The sequence below is a fragment of the Ahaetulla prasina genome, chromosome 2 (genome assembly GCF_028640845.1).
Source record: "Ahaetulla prasina isolate Xishuangbanna chromosome 2, ASM2864084v1, whole genome shotgun sequence".
In the NCBI taxonomy this organism is placed as follows: Eukaryota; Metazoa; Chordata; class Lepidosauria; order Squamata; family Colubridae; genus Ahaetulla; species Ahaetulla prasina.
Genome location: NC_080540.1, coordinates 23,501,604 through 23,516,959, shown reverse-complemented (window position 1 = coordinate 23,516,959; position 15,356 = coordinate 23,501,604). Strand labels below are relative to the sequence as shown.

Sequence of the window (15,356 nt, the reverse complement as noted above, 5' to 3'; positions counted from 1 at the left end):
GATACAATTTTGAAATAACATGTATAAACTTATTACCAAAGCCTAAAGCCTCCACAATTACTTTAATAGTTTCCCATTGTACAGAATCAAAAGCTTTAAAAATATCCAATGATACTATACCAATTTTATCACCATTATATTCAGCTACATCTATAATATTTAATACTCTTCTAACAATATCACTCATGTATCTACCCTTCACAAAACCTACTTGATTATAACTTATATATCTATCTATAAAACTATTTAATCTATTACTTATAATAGCAGTAAATATCTTTGCATCCTGATTAATTAAAGAAATGGGCGATAGGACTCAATCCTTTCTAAATCTTTATCTGGTTTAGGAATTAGGGATATCACCGTTCTATTCCATGACGAAGGTACTTCCCACCATGTAATATTCCATTGAATAATTTTTGCAATCTTGGTATTATTAATTCTTTAAATTCTTTATAAAACTCAACAGGTAATCCATCCTCACCTGGAGCTTTCCTAATTTTAATTTTGTATTATTCCATTAATCTCATCTTGTGTTATATCTTCTTCCATCAATTCCTTATATGTTTGATCAATTTTCACCACATACTTTTCTAAATAGCTTTGCAATTTTCCCCGATTAATTGGTTTCTTTGAATATAGATTCTGAAAAAAGTTTCTAACCACTTCACATTTCTCTAATTTTTTATAACATCTTATACCTCTATCATCTATCAAAACTCCAATTTCTCTCTTCTCTCTTTTATCTTTCGCCATCTTTGCCAATAATTTAGAATTTCTATTACTAAATTCAAAAAAATTCCTATTTAAATATCTCAAATTTCTTTTTACTAACTCTGTATCCTCTTCTATCATTTTATTTCTTAACATATTAAGCTCCTGAAGAATTTTTTTTTTCTTTAGTAAGCAAAAATTGATTTTCCAATTCTTTAATCTGATTTTTATCTCTTTCCATTTTAATTTTATAATTTTTATATTTCCTACTTGATAATTTAATACTCTGTTCCATTGGTTGATTGTTCTCACTGTCAGAAAATTTCTCCTCATTTCTAGGTTAAATCTCTCCTTGGTCAGTCTCCATCTATTATTCCTTGTCTGGCCTTCAGGTGCTTTGGAAAACAGCTTGACCCCTTCTTCAGGTTTTGGTTACTACCTTTAAAGTGCTCCATGGCTTAGGGCCGGGGTACTTACGGGACCGCCTACTGCTACCGAATGCCTCCCACCGACCCGTGCGCTCGCACAGAGAGGGACTCCTCAGGGTGCCGTCCGCCAAGCAATGTCGGCTGGCGGCCCCCAGGGGAAGGGCCTTCTCTGTGGGGGCTCCCACCCTCTGGAATGAACTTCCCCCAGGACTTTGTCAACTGCCTGACCTTCGGACCTTCCGCCACGAGTTGAAGACTTACCTGTTTATTCGCGCAGGACTGGCATAGAAATTTTAATAGCTTTTAATATTTGATATAAATTTTATGGGGTTTTTATGGTTTTAAATGGTTTTAATTTTGGCCTTATATCTAATAAGTTTTTTAACTATTGTTTTATTGTGTATATAATTGTTGTTTTATTTTGGCTCCCTGAGTCCTTAGGGAGAAGGGCGGTATAAAAATCCAATAAACCTATTCTCCAAAGCACCCGAGGGCAGGACAAGAAATAATGGATAGAAACTGATCAAGGAGAAAAGCTACCTGGATTTAAGGAGAAACTTCCCCACAGTGAGGACAGTTAACCAGTGGGACAGCTTTCAACTTATTCTCCAATTATCTGCTGAATTCAAGATGCTTCCAGAAAGTGAATTTGGCAAAGTCTGTTCAACCAATCCATTCCAGCCATCAGCAAGTACAAACAGTGTCTTAGGGGAACTCATGATATATAGTATCCTGATATAAACTGCTCCTGCATCATCAGGTGTATCAGTTGGTACAGATGCACTGATCTGCAGTTTGCTGGATCTCCTCTTCTCTCCCTTTTAAAGACAGAGATATTTGTTTTTCTGGTTCCCTTCTCATGGCACTCCTTCATCGGGTCTTGCTTCACTATGATTATCATGCAATGCAAGGATGGCCTTGAGGAAAGTGAAGAAGAGATCAGAGGTAGGTTTCAGCAGGTTCTGAACAGTTCTGGAGAACCGGTAGCAGAAATTTTGAGTAGTTTGGAGAACCGGTAGTAACAATTCTGACTTGCCCCGCCCCCATCTATTCTCTGCCTCCCGAGTCCCAGCTGATCGGGAGGAATGTGGATTTTGCAGTAACCTTCCCCTGGAGTGGGGTGGGAATGGAGATTTTACAGTATCCTTCCCATGCCACGCCCACTGAGCCACGCCCACCAAGCCACACCCAAAGAACTGGTAGTAAAAAAAATTGAAACTCACCACTGGCTCGGATCTCATAGAAGAGAGGGGGGAGCAGTTGGTGACTTAATGATCAGAGAAAGAAATTTAGGAAGGGAGGGCCTCCCACCCACCCTAATGAATGAAGCAATTGAAAGTAACAGCAGGAAGGTTGCACTTTCTGATTTGCAAGATTCTGTATGGACCTAGAGTAGAATGATCTCAAACTAGCTTTTTTCCCCCCTGTCTGGTTTATCTGGGGTGGATGAAAAGACTGGACAGCCACCTATCTGAAATGGTTATCTCCCGTTTTGACCAGGGGGTTGGACTAGAAGACCTCCAAGGTCCCTTCCAGCTCTATTCTGATTGATTGATTGACGGATTGGAGAAATTTGAGCACGGCGGCACGGACAGTTGCGTGTCCTCCCTCCGACGACCGCTAGAGGGCGGTCGGTCGGTCGGCAAGGCCCCGCCCCGCTTTTCCCGCCGTTCTCATGGCCGCCCTCCGGTCGCTGGGCTCGACTCTCGTCTGGAGAGCAAGGCCGGCTTTCGCCCGCAGGTCAGTGGAACCCTGGGGTGGAGCCAAAAAGCGCCCGTCGCCCCTTTGCACCCGGGGAAAGACTCGAGCTGCTCCTGCTGCAGCTCCCGCAGCCTAGTGCCAGTAAAAGAAATGCCCGGGGCTGTGTGTGTGTTAAGTCCTCGGGGCTACGACGCCATCTATGTGTATGTGTGTGGCTCCGGGGGGCTGAGGCTCCTAATTGACCTTGGCTGAAGCTCAGCAAGCCGGACTTCAATAGGGGCGCTCGGGAAACGCGGGTTCGGTCCTGGGGAAGGACGGAAGGAGCCCAGTCCAGAGAAGGCGGGAGGGCACCTTTTTCTTCTTGGCGGCTCAGCAAGCTCTTTGTACGTGTGGCTGTGAAATCTCCTATAGTAGAAGCTTGCCTTGCAGGGAGAATGAAATCTCTCCTTTTTTTTTTTTTCTTTTTCCTGTGAGGAGGTGCAGGGGGAAAAAATTAACTCGCTTGGTTTAGTTGTGGCTTAGAAGAGGGGTCTCCAACCTTGGCCACTTTAAGACTTGTGGACTTCAACTCCCAGAATTCCTCAGCCAGCCGGCAACCGGCCTGGTTCGATTTGTAAATTTATGTTGGGAGACTGAATTTTAAATCGGATTTGATGTTGGAGATCTGCTGCCTGTCGGGATGCAGAGGAATCCTCTGGGAAAGGAAAGGGGCTTTCCTTGCCCAGCGCAGGATTCAATTGGGAGTTTTGCGGGGGGGGGGGGGGGGGAAGGGACCAATGGTAAAATCCAATTTTTTTTACTGCCGATTCTGTGGACGTGGTTTGGTGGGCATGACTGGGAAAGGATACTGCAAAATCCCCATTCGCACCCTACTCCAGGGGAAGGATACTGCAAAATCCCCATTCCCACCCTACTCCTGGGGGAAGGATACTGCAAAATCCCCATTCCCACCTTACTCCAGGGGAAGGATACTGCAAAATCCCCATTCCCACCTTACTCCAGGGGAAGGATACTGCAAAATCCCCATTCCCACCTTACTCCAGGGGAAGGATACTGCAAAATCCCCATTCCCACCTTACTCCAGGGGAAGGATACTGCAAAATCCCCATTCCCACCTTACTCCTGGGTCAAGGATACTGCAAAATCCCCATTCCCACCCCACTTCAGGGGAAGGATACTACAAAATCTCCATTCCAACCCCACTGTGGGGCCACCCAGAGGTGGTATTTGCTGGTTCTCCAAACTATTCAAAATTTCCGCTACCGGTTCTCCAGAACCTGCTGGATTTCACCCCTGGGGGCAGATTACATTGTTTTACATGCGCACACTTTTCAAAACCATATGTAATTACAGATAGTCCTCAATTTACGGCCAAATTTCTGTTGCTAAGCGGAATTGTTTTAAAATGAGGTTTGGCCCATTTTATGACTTCTCTTGCCACAGTTGTTAAGTGAACCGCTGCTGTTGGTAAATTAAGAAGGTTGCAAAAAGGGGTGATGTGACTCCCCCCCCCAAACACTGCAGTTGTCATAAATTATGAACCAATTGCCGAGCATCTGAATTTTGATCATGTGATCCTGTCATGGTCGCAAGTGTGAAAAATGGTCATAAAGCCACGTAAGTCACTTTTTTCAGTGTTGTCATTTTGAACAGTCACTAAATGAACTGTTGTAAGTTGATGACTACCTGTACCTTGAAAAGCTAAATTGCTTGATCCTTAGTGTACTTGTTTCAAAAGGTTTAAACCCATTGAGAAACTAGCAGTATCAACAATAATAGGGCAGTTGAACCTTACAGAAGGAAGAGTACCAAAATTATTTAATGATGCCATTCTATCCAGAGCAGGGGTCTCCAACCTTGGCAACTTTAAGCCTGGAGGACTTCAACTCCCAGAATTCCTCAGCCAGCAAAGCTGGCTGGGGCATTCTGGGAGTTGAAGTCCTCCAGGCTTAAAGTTACCAAGGTTGGAAACCCCTGATCCAGAGTATTTACCTCATAAAAATTATATTGCTGGCTGGAGTATTCTGGCAGTTGAAGTCCATGCATCTTAAAATGGCTGAGGTCGGGAAAACTACAATAAAGGCATGTAAATTATTCTGGATTAAAATAAGAGGGCAAGGCCTTCTGCCTACTGTAATTTAAATGCTGTTTTTTCACACTGTAGCTAGAAATACATATAGTCCTCGACTTACAGCAGTTCGATTAGTGACCATTTGAAGTTACAATGGCATTAAAAAAAGTGACCTATGACCATTTTTCACACTTACGACCATTGCAGCATCCCCATGGTCACATGATGAAAATTTAGATGCTTGGCAACTGACTCATATTTATGACACTTCCAGTGTCCCGGGGTCACATGATCCTCTTTTGCAACTGCCTAACAAGCAGTCAGTGGGGAAGCCTGATTCACTTAGCAACCATGTTACTAACTTAACAGCTTCAGTGGTTCACTTAACAACTGTGGTAAGAAAAGTCGTAAAATGGTGCAAAACTCAATGAAGGTCATACTTAGCAACAGAAACTTAGGGCTCAGTTGTGGTTGTAAGTTGAGGACTACTTGTAACTGGACCACAATTTTACTCCCCTATCATGCACTGATCTTTAACCAATGTTCAAGGTTACGGTTCTGTCCGTCCTTTTTGGATATGGGTCAACCCCAAATGGCAGCCCCTCAGGTTTCCATTTAGTTGTGTTTTTTTTAATTTGAATTTATATCCCGCCCTTCTCCGAAGACTCAGGGCGGCTTACACTGTGTTAAGCAGTAGTCTTCATCCATTTGTATATTATGTACAAAGTCAACGTAATTGCCCCCAACAGTCTGGGTCCTCATTTTACCTACCTTATAAAGGATGGAAGGCTGAGTCAACCTTGGGCCTGGTGGGACTTGAACTTGCAGTAATTGCAAGCAGCTGTGTTAATAACAGACAGACTTAGTTCATTGAGCCACCAGAGGTGATTCATGTAACATCCAGTAAATTTGTAGTTGGTTAACCAGCATTTTGACTTACTGGTCAGGCCTACTGCCATTATCTCACGTTCTCTCTTTAGTTTCAGGCAGTCTCAGCGAAATCATCGCCTCACACCTTCCGATGATGAGCTTCTCCAGAAAACAACACTCCATCAGTTGGAAAGAGAATCACCAAACATCATGTTTATTGAAAATTACACTAATTATGGTTTCTCCATCAATGGGAACACAGTGGTAGGCCCTTGCGCTGTTTTGCCGCAAGCCATCCTGCAGTGGAATGTAAGTTTTTCAGTTTCTTAATAGAGATACATGAATCTCTTCAGTTCAGGATATGTATTTTCTAATTTTAATATATTTTTCCTTAAATCCGTTTACAGTGAGTCCTTGCTTAATGATGAGAGCATCCATTACTAAGCAATATTTTTGTAACGCGCAATGTACATGAAAACACCACTTAGCGATGGCAGTTCCGTCATTAAGCAAGAACTTCCTGCTGGCTTCCCCAATGACTTTGTTTGTGGGAAGCTGCCAAGTAAGTTCACATGATAGCGGGACACTGTGATGGTCAGAAATCTGGGCTGGTTGCTGAACACCTGGATCGTGATCATGTGACCACAAGGTCACTGCAACAATGGGGTTTTCTAAGATCAGTCATAACTACCACTCATTTAGTGCCACCACAGGTTTGAACGGTTGCTGAATGAGTATCATTTAATAAGAACCACCCGTACCTGCCAGTTTGCGATTCACATACTATGTGTTCTGTCTCCTTCCCCACCTCGGAGCAACGAGCTGGCCTTCAGCCAGTGAATTCACGGCTCTTATCAGTCCTGGCAGAGAAATCGCAGCTGCTTGCCAAAGTTCAAACAAATGACTCGCAGAGTAAGACTTCAGCTCTCTTTGAAACGGTTCAGCTAATTTTTTGCTCCCCGTGGAGTGCGAGCAGTCCCAAAGCTCCTTATATATCTTGTGGGGGGGGCCTCCTGCCCCACCCTTCCCTTTCATGACACCGCCTCTCTAATCTTCTGAAGCGCGGGTCGATCCAAGCTTGATTATTATCAGCTGTATCTGAAGGCGTAGCCTGGGGAAGGGAGGAATCGGGGGATGACGGCCTCATTACGTCCTCCAACTGGTCTGGTTCTGGCTCCTGGAGCTGGGCCAAAGGCATTGGTGCTCCCAAGGTAAGCCTTACTGGCCCTTCCCCCTCACTCTCGAAGTCACTTTCGGGCATGGGGCCAGGTTCGGGGGCTAGAGTCACAACACTATGTTTCCCCGAAAACAAGACAGAATCTTATTTTCTTTTGATCCCGCCCCCAAAATAAGGACTTGGCCTTATTATCAGGGGGTCTTATTATTTTGGGGGGTGCAGGAAGCGGCGAGCGTGGGACTGGATGTCCCATTGCTGCCGTCGCTTCCCCTCCCTGTTCTTTGTGCCTGCCGAGCAGCCCAAAACGTCCCACCCCACCCCAATGGCAACAGTTGATTTCCTTCCCTGCCGTCTGTTTATCAAGGGGGGTGTCAGGTGGGGCAGGGGATGTTGTGGCTCCCACCCCCGAACCTGGCTCCATGCCCGAAAGGCCTTGGAGCTGGGCCTGCTGCCAGAAAGTGATTTGGACAGTGAGGGGGAAGGGCCATCAGGACTTACCTCGGAAGCACCAGGAGCCAGAAGCAGGCCAAGCAAAAGAGATAATGAGGCCTCCTTCCCCTGACTCTTCCCCCACACCCCCACGCCTGCAGACCCAGCTGACAGCAATCAGGCTTGGCTCAATCCCAGGTTTCATAGGCAGGAGAGAAGAGAACAACAAAAGCAGGGGAGGGGCAGGCCTAGGAAGTGCTGAGTCATGGAGCCACACCCCACAGGATATAAAAGGCAGCAAGAGCTGGTGTGTCTCTTTGTATCAGGCAAATCCACGGATTGACTAGAGCTGAAGGTTGTGACTCACCAGCGTCTTGGCAGTTAACGAGGGCTCTTGGCAGACGCTGGCTCTTTTGCTGCCAGAGCTGATAAGAGCCGGCTAATTAAGCCATCGTTCGGACGGAGGCGAGGAGGACATAACAGGGGAGAAGCGAGACTTGTGGAGCAAGACGTGGCTCCCCTTGCTGTCTGTCCCTCTCGCCGAGCATGACAGGGCTCCTGCCCCTTGCTTAGCCACCCATCATCTTTAGGGATGCAATTTGGGGGTGGCAGATGGGGTGGGCGAGAAGCGAGACGCAGGTCTTACCTTTCCAGCTCTGTCACTTTCCTCGCTGTTGTGTCCAGGGAAACACGCTGTAAAAGAAAACCTTCCCGCGAGTTCAGTCAAACTCACATCAATCAAGCAGCCAGGCTGCTGTTGCCATTGGGGTGTTGGGCCATTGGGGTGTTGGGCTGCTCGGCCGGCGCAAAGAACAGGGAAGGGAAGGCATATCCCCCACTTTCCCCCCTCCGGCCTCACCACCTCAACTCATTTTGGTTCCGCAGCAAGCAACCAGAGAAAATGGGACCAGCTGCGTATGTGTGTAAGTAGTTGGGGGGGGGGGGCTTATATTATCGCATGTGCTGAAAAGCCCGATTGGGTTTATTATCCAGACATGTCTTATTTTCGGGGAAACAAGGTAGAATAACATTTTTAATGAAAACTTGTATGTATTTTAATGCATAAAACTCCCGCTCACCTTTGGAGATCATGTAGTTCATCTAAAACAGTGTTTCTCTCTCTTTTTTTTAATTATTAAGTACACATTGAAAACATTGGACACAGTGTCACCATCCTGGTTTTGTCATATCCATACATATTTTTTTAACATAACAACAAATATAACTACTACCTATCATACATTGCTATTTTGAATTTATAAACATGTCCCTTGTCTTCATTTGCATATTTGTCAAAATATTATCCCATGTCAGTTCTACAAACTTTCGCTCTTTTTTTGTTCCAATTCCTTTTCTCCTTTAAAGCAGTGTTTCTCATTGGATATTAGAGGTAGAGATTAGGGACTGGAAAAGTACTGTTACGTAAGCAAATTGAGCCAGACCAGGAGTCTCCAACCTTGGCCCCTTTAAGACTTGTGGACTTCAACTCCCAGAGTTCCTCAGCCAGCTTTTCTGGCTGAGGGACTCTGGGAGTTGAAGTCCACAAGTCTTAAAGGGGCCAAGGTTGGAGACCCCTGATCCAGACAATACGCCGTTCAACATGGTGGCTGGAGAATTTTGGTCATTGAAGTCCACACATCTTCAAATGGTCAAAGTTGAGAGAGACTGCTTTTTTGTTATGCTATGATCTCACTACTGGAAGAGTTTGCCTTATTATTATTTTGTTTCAAATTCCAGGTTGGCACCTATAAAGATATTATTGAAGGCAGTCTTGCGCTGTTCTATATGCTGGAGCCCAAAATAGGTACAAAATAACTGTGAATCTTGGGCTGGGTTTTAAGAGGGTTTTGTAAGTTTCAGCCTTCAAGGAGGAAGTGTCATCTCACCATCCTTCCCTGCCTTCCCCTGTTGGTCGCCCTAGAAATTGTGGTCCTGGGAACGGGAGCCAAAGTAGAGAGGCTGGATCCGGATGTCCTGAAATGTTTGCACCAACGTGGGATTGCTGTGGAAATACAAAGCACGGTAAGAGATAGTGTGGTAAGGACAGGAAGAAGCCGATGGCAAGAAAGTTTAGGGGAGGAAGCAACGCAGTAGAATTTTCTTCTTCTTCTGGTCTAGGATTTCATAAAACCTCAAACTATAAAAAGCTGGGTGGCACAGGCAGCATGAAACCTTGCTGCCTGCTGCTGTGCTCGGCATGCTTAGCATTCTTATTTAGGTTGCATGCTTCTAGTCCTCATGATTTGTTTCTTTCAAGTGCACAGAAATGCACAAGGAGCTTATTTTTATCTCCAGAAGTCTTTGCTTGGATTGTATGCTCCAGAAAATTTGGCTGTGACGCCTTTGGCCTTTTGCATTGGAATTTGTATTGCTCTTTTCTTTCCCCTGACAGTTAGGACAATTAATCAGTAGAACAACTTGCCTCCTGAAGTTGTAAATGCTCCAACACGGGAAGTTTTTAAGACGAGATTGGATAACCATTTGTCTGAAATGGTATAGGGTTTCCTGCCTAAGCAGGGGGTTGGAGTAGAAGACCTCCAAGGTCCCTTCCAACTCTGTTATTCTATTCTATTCTATTCTATTCTATTCTATTCTATTCTATTCTATTCTATTCTACTCTACTCTACTCTACTCTACTCTACTCTACTCTACTCTACTCTATTCTATTCTCCTCCATATGCATTGATATAGTGATTCGCTAAAGCACGAACTAGCAATAAAAATAGACTCTCATCTTTTTTTCCACATTGATTCCTTTGGTTGACTTTGAACTTGGACCCAGGTGCCCAGCTGGGAACACTGAAGGGACACTAATCAAGGAGAGAACCTAGAACTAAGGAGAAATTTCCTGAGAGTTAGAACAATTAATCAGAGGAAGGAGTTGCCTCCTGAAGTTGTGGGTGCTCCAACAGTGGAGGTTTTGAAGAATTGGACGACCACGTAGGGTTTCCTATTTGAGGTTGGAATAGAACTTCTCCCAAGGTTCTTTCCAACTTTGCTATTCTGTTATTCTTTCTCATCTCTTTGGCTCCACAGCCTAATGCTTGTGCCACTTTCAACTTCCTGGTAAGCGAACGACGTGTGACAGCTGCTGGCCTCATACCTCCTCCTCCTGCTGCCATGTTTGAATAAGCCTTTAAGGGTAAGACAAGACGAGAGGCGTTCTAAGCAGACTAGAGAAAGAGATTCTACTGTCATGGCTGTCCGCCCCTTCAGGGATCTATCAGCTGCTTCTCCCAGTCACAGACAAGCATCAGCTGTAAGACGCCCATCACCAAAAGAGCTGGATTTTTTCCCCAGGCTTGCAGCTAGATCTGAGGCAGGCTCTCTTCCTTGCAGTGCAGCATGAGCCCAGCGTGGAAAAGAAGGCCTGAAAGTGATTACTGTGCACCAGTTTGTGTCTTTTATCTAGTTGTTATCTGAAACAACTGCAGGCTGCTAGTGAATTTCTGTCCTCGGAGGAAATCTGTCGGGTAGACTGAAATAAAATTATTTGTCCAAAATTGATTTATAGTCTTTGAGATGAAGTTTTTAATGTGGGTGGACCCTGCTTAGGATATCATACATTATCCGTGAACTGCAATTTTAAGTTTTTATTGAAGCAGCACAGCGAACATGTGGAAACATATAAGGAAGATATCTAATCTCACCTTGTTAGTAATATTCATAGCCTATGCCAGAGACAAGTTTTTCTGTGTTTGTTGTGACTAAGGCCCAAGTTGTGATTACTAAACACAATTCAGTCCTCAACAAACTTATTTTATTAAAACAGCTGAGAATTAATTCATTCTCAGCTTAGTCTTAATAACCAGTTCATCAGCCTCATCACCTTTGATGTCTTTAGGAATCTGCCAAAGACTTTTCTTGGCAAAAAGCCCATAAAGTTCAAGAGACACTGACAAGAAACACAGAAATCAGCGTTGCTTTTTTACAAAGAACCCAACGGCTCGTTGCTGCTCTTTTAAGCCTTATGGGAGTGGCCCGTCATCTCCTGGCCTTACTCCCGAGTTGTCCTTTTTTCTTCAGCTGCTCTTTCCTTCTGGCAGCTCTTCATATGCGTGCACTAGGAACAGGCTCCTCTTGTTCCTCTGCCTCTCTGTTGTCTCCGGAGTCCGTGCATCGCTCCCAGGTGGCCCCATCTTTGCCTCCAATGCAGAGCCCTGCGTCCAGGCCTTTCCCTGACTCCAGGACTGGCCCATTGTCCTCCCCAGCCTCCTCACTGACTCCGTTGCCAGGTCTGCAGGCTGCTGGTGGACCACAACAATGTTCCACATGTGTTGTGTGCCTGCACGTGGTAGGTGCAATGAGGGGGGGGGGTTCTGGGTTTGTAGAGTTAAGAGGACAGTGCCACGCTCATAATTTAGGAAGCAAGTGGGATGTGTCTCATGATTAGCTTATTGCTTGTAGCTCAGCATTGATGTGAGGCTTGTTGTCTACCATTGAGCTGTAAGCTGTCTTTTGAGTGAAATCTCATTTAAAAGGCCCATATGGCAGACCGTGTGGGAATCTGTTTAAAGTGTAGCCCTCTGGAACAAGTGTAGCACTATCTGTTTTGGCATTTAGTTTCCAGTTGGGTGGGTGGTTGAATAGCAACAACACTTAGACTTATATGCCACTTCATTGTCTTTTACAGCCCTCTCTCTCTTTTTTTTTTTGTTTACATTTATACCCCGCCCTTCTCCGAAGACTCAGGGCGGCTTACAGTGTATAAGGCAATAGTCTCATTCTATTTGTATATTTTTACAAAGTCAACTTATTGCCCCCCCAACAATCTGGGTCCTCATTTTACCTATCTTATAAAGGATGGAAGGCTGAGTCAACCTTGGGCCGGGCTTGAACCTGCAGTAATTGCAGGCTCTGTGTTCTTAATAACAGGCTTTACCAGCCTGAGCTATTCCGGCGGTTAACTCTCTAAGCGGTTTAAAGCAGGGGTCTCCAACCTTGGCAACTTGAAGCCTGGTGGGCTTCAAGTTGCCAAGGTTGAAGACCTCTGGTTTAAAGTCAGCATATTTCCCCCAACAATCTGGGTCCTCATTTTACCAACCTCAGAAAGGTAGAAGTCAACCTTGAGCCAGTCAGGATCGAACTCCAGTCTGTGGGCAGAATTAGCTTACAGTACTGCATTCTAACCACTGTGCCATCACTGCTGTCTCCTGTCAATGAAAGCTCAGACTCTAATCCAAGCCCTCTTGAACCTGGGATAGTTTGCTTAGGAAACATGCATTCTCTCATCAGGCCATCGCCTCCTCCTGCCATCCTGCAGAACAAAGGGCTGGTTTGCCATACTGCTTAGCTGAAGCGTATCCCAGCCCCCATACTTTTAAGGGACACGTTATACAGATAGTCCTCGACTTAACAACAGTTCATTTAGTGACCACTCGGAGTTGCAATGGCACTGAAATAAGTGACTTACGATAGCTTTTCATACAACTGTTGCAGCATCCCCATGGTCACATGATCAAGATTCGGATGCTTGACAACTGATTCATGTTTATGATGGTTGCAGTGTCCCGGGATCCACTTTTGCGACCTTCTGACAAGTAAAGTCAAGGGGGAAATCCAGATTAATTTAACAACTGGGTTACTAACTTAATAAACTGCAGTGGTTCACTTAACAAATGTGGCAAGAAAAGTTGTAAAAGGGGGCAAAATTCACTGAACAAATGGTTCGGTTAGCAAAAGAAATTTGGGGCTCAATTATGGTCGTAAGTCGAGGACTACCTGCATTGTACACATGTGCCTCTGGCAAAGCTGAGTGAACTCTGAACTTTGAGGAGGTATTATTTAAACAAATGCACCAAGAACAGGGCTGCCCTTTGCCAGGACTTGCAGAACAGTCAACAAGACAAGTCACGATCGATCTAAGCGGATCGCAAATATTTTACAGTAATGGAAAGCCATTTTGGGTCTCACATTTAAGGGCTCCAGGAAAACTATCTGGTCTTTTAATCATATTTCATAGCCTTATCACTATGATCCTGTGTTTATTCCCCATGAGAAAAGATAGGAAATGAGTTTTTAGTGGAACAGTTTAGTTTGATTTGAGACAAAAAAATGGCTGCACTTAGATGCACAAACTGCAACTGTTTCAACCAAATGCATATTTTTATAGGAACGTCCAGCAGAGGGCAGTCATGTGATACCAGAATACCTGCTTTAGGGAGTTGGGGACAGTTGCTGTTGCTGCACAAGGGCCCTTGCAAGTGACCGGGCACCTTTGAATTTAAGGTAACTTAAGTCCTGTTGATAGGCATTTTGTGTATCAAATCAAGGAATCTGTACAAGTAACCAATGCATCTTTTCCAAAAATATTTACAGAACGCTTCACTATGATACAGCATAAACCATTGAGATGCATGCAGAGGTGGGTTTCAGCAGGTTCTGACCAGTTCTGGAGAACTGGTAGTGAAAATTTTGAGTAGTTCAGAGAACTGGTAGTAAAATTCTAACTGGCTCCACCCCCATCTATACTCTGCTTCCCAAGTCCCAGCTGATTGGGAGGGAATGGAGATTTAACAGTATCCTTCCCCTGCCACGCCCACCAAGCCATGCCACACCCACTAAGCCACACCCACAGAACCTGTAGTAAAAAAAATTGAAACCCTCCACTGGATGCATGCCTTAAAAACTGAAGGTTTAATTGATTGATTGTTTATTTTGAGTGTCTCTGAGACTACAGAGATAACTCCACGTAGCTGGGTTGACATTTTTCGGGGGAAGTGGTTTGGAAAGGCTGACTTGGGTCATGGCTGGCCATGTGCCTAAGGCAGGACTAGGAGCTCGAGGCTCCCAGTTTTCAATCTTTAACTGCTACACCAAACTGGCTCTTCAATTTGTATAAGCAACAGATGTTCATAGGCCACCAAATAAACATTTGTCCATTCTTCCTCAGGGGTATCAAACTTGTGGTCTATGGACCAGATACATCAGGTGCTGGCCGTGCCCATCCCGGGTTTAGCAAAGGGGGGAAAAGTTGTAATATGTCGCAAGTTTGACACCCCTGCTCTAGAACCATTTCACGATTAGCTTTCCCAGGCCAGTCAAAACAAGAACAGACTGAATTTGAGAAACTTGTGATTTTTAACAAGGAAGAAAGTTCCTAAAATTAGATTGCAAGAGTTATAGGCTACTATGACAGCAGCCAGTTGTCTGTGCATATCTTGCTCTACTGTTTCGTAAAACCATTAAAAAAAAAATACAGCCCCAACGGTGAAGAATAAAGGACCTGGGTAATGGACCAGAGAAGAAAAACATCGTTCCAAGATTTTGAGACTTGAACCTGTTTAGTCCATATTTCATAATAGATATGTAAAAAATACCATATTCGCAGAATTTTATGGAATGCTGTCCTGTATAACAATAATGATCTGCATAAAATGCATTTTAAGGTGTAAACATCACTTTTCCCTACAAAGGATTGGTGTCCCTTTATTTCACGATTTCTAGTTATGTAAATTTGTAATTTTGCTAATGCTTTCCTGTTTATTTATACCTGCCAGTACGCATGTTTGAAATTACATAAAAGTGTGAGATCTTACCCACCCAAGCAGATAACTAGACCTATGAATGTAGCATAACTAACAATTCTCCCACTAACATTGATCTTGGATGATGGTAAATCTGTCTGTTTTGAAACTAGAAAAGAATGTGTTCGCCTTCAAACCTGAACATTGGGCTGGAGCACCAATAGATGCCTTTTTTCATGCAATTCCGAGTATCCACTAAGAGTACATTTTAGACATAGCGTAGTTTGGGGTGGATAAAGCAAATCTCTGGAAGCTGGAAACTCTTGCTTCCAAAAAATAATCTCTCATATGGAGCAAAGCAACAGCTGGAAATGACTTTAAGAAGAATGTGACAGGGAGTGCGCGCATGCTGCAACATTTGCACTGGGGATGGGTGAAAATCATTTTTAGGAAGTAAAGTGGATGGCTGTACGCATATGTGAAAGGTTTTGTTGATGTAC

General features: G+C 44.3%; 1 protein-coding gene across 13 annotated transcripts in view; it reads left to right on the top strand.

The window, feature by feature from the left end:
- The first annotated feature begins 2,768 nt into the window (after positions 1-2,768).
- The window catches only part of NDUFAF3 (NADH:ubiquinone oxidoreductase complex assembly factor 3), a 26,588-nt gene continuing 14,000 nt past the window's right edge, over positions 2,769-15,356 (top strand). For 3 of the 13 annotated variants that reach the window (XR_009153337.1, XM_058168282.1, XM_058168283.1), the window contains exons 1-5: positions 2,769-2,882; positions 5,895-6,093; positions 9,128-9,196; positions 9,304-9,412; positions 13,503-13,618. Coding sequence is in view for 7 of the 13 variants with exons in the window: in XM_058168282.1 (XP_058024265.1) it covers positions 2,818-2,882; positions 5,895-6,093; positions 9,128-9,196; positions 9,304-9,412; positions 13,503-13,597 (537 nt within the window). In the remaining 6 variants the exon portion in view is untranslated. Of the gene's footprint in view, positions 2,883-5,894; positions 6,094-9,127; positions 9,197-9,303; positions 9,413-10,426; positions 10,898-13,502; positions 14,998-15,356 lie in introns of those variants that run through there. The other 10 variants (XR_009153338.1, XR_009153339.1, XR_009153340.1 and 7 more) reach the window with 8 other exon arrangements.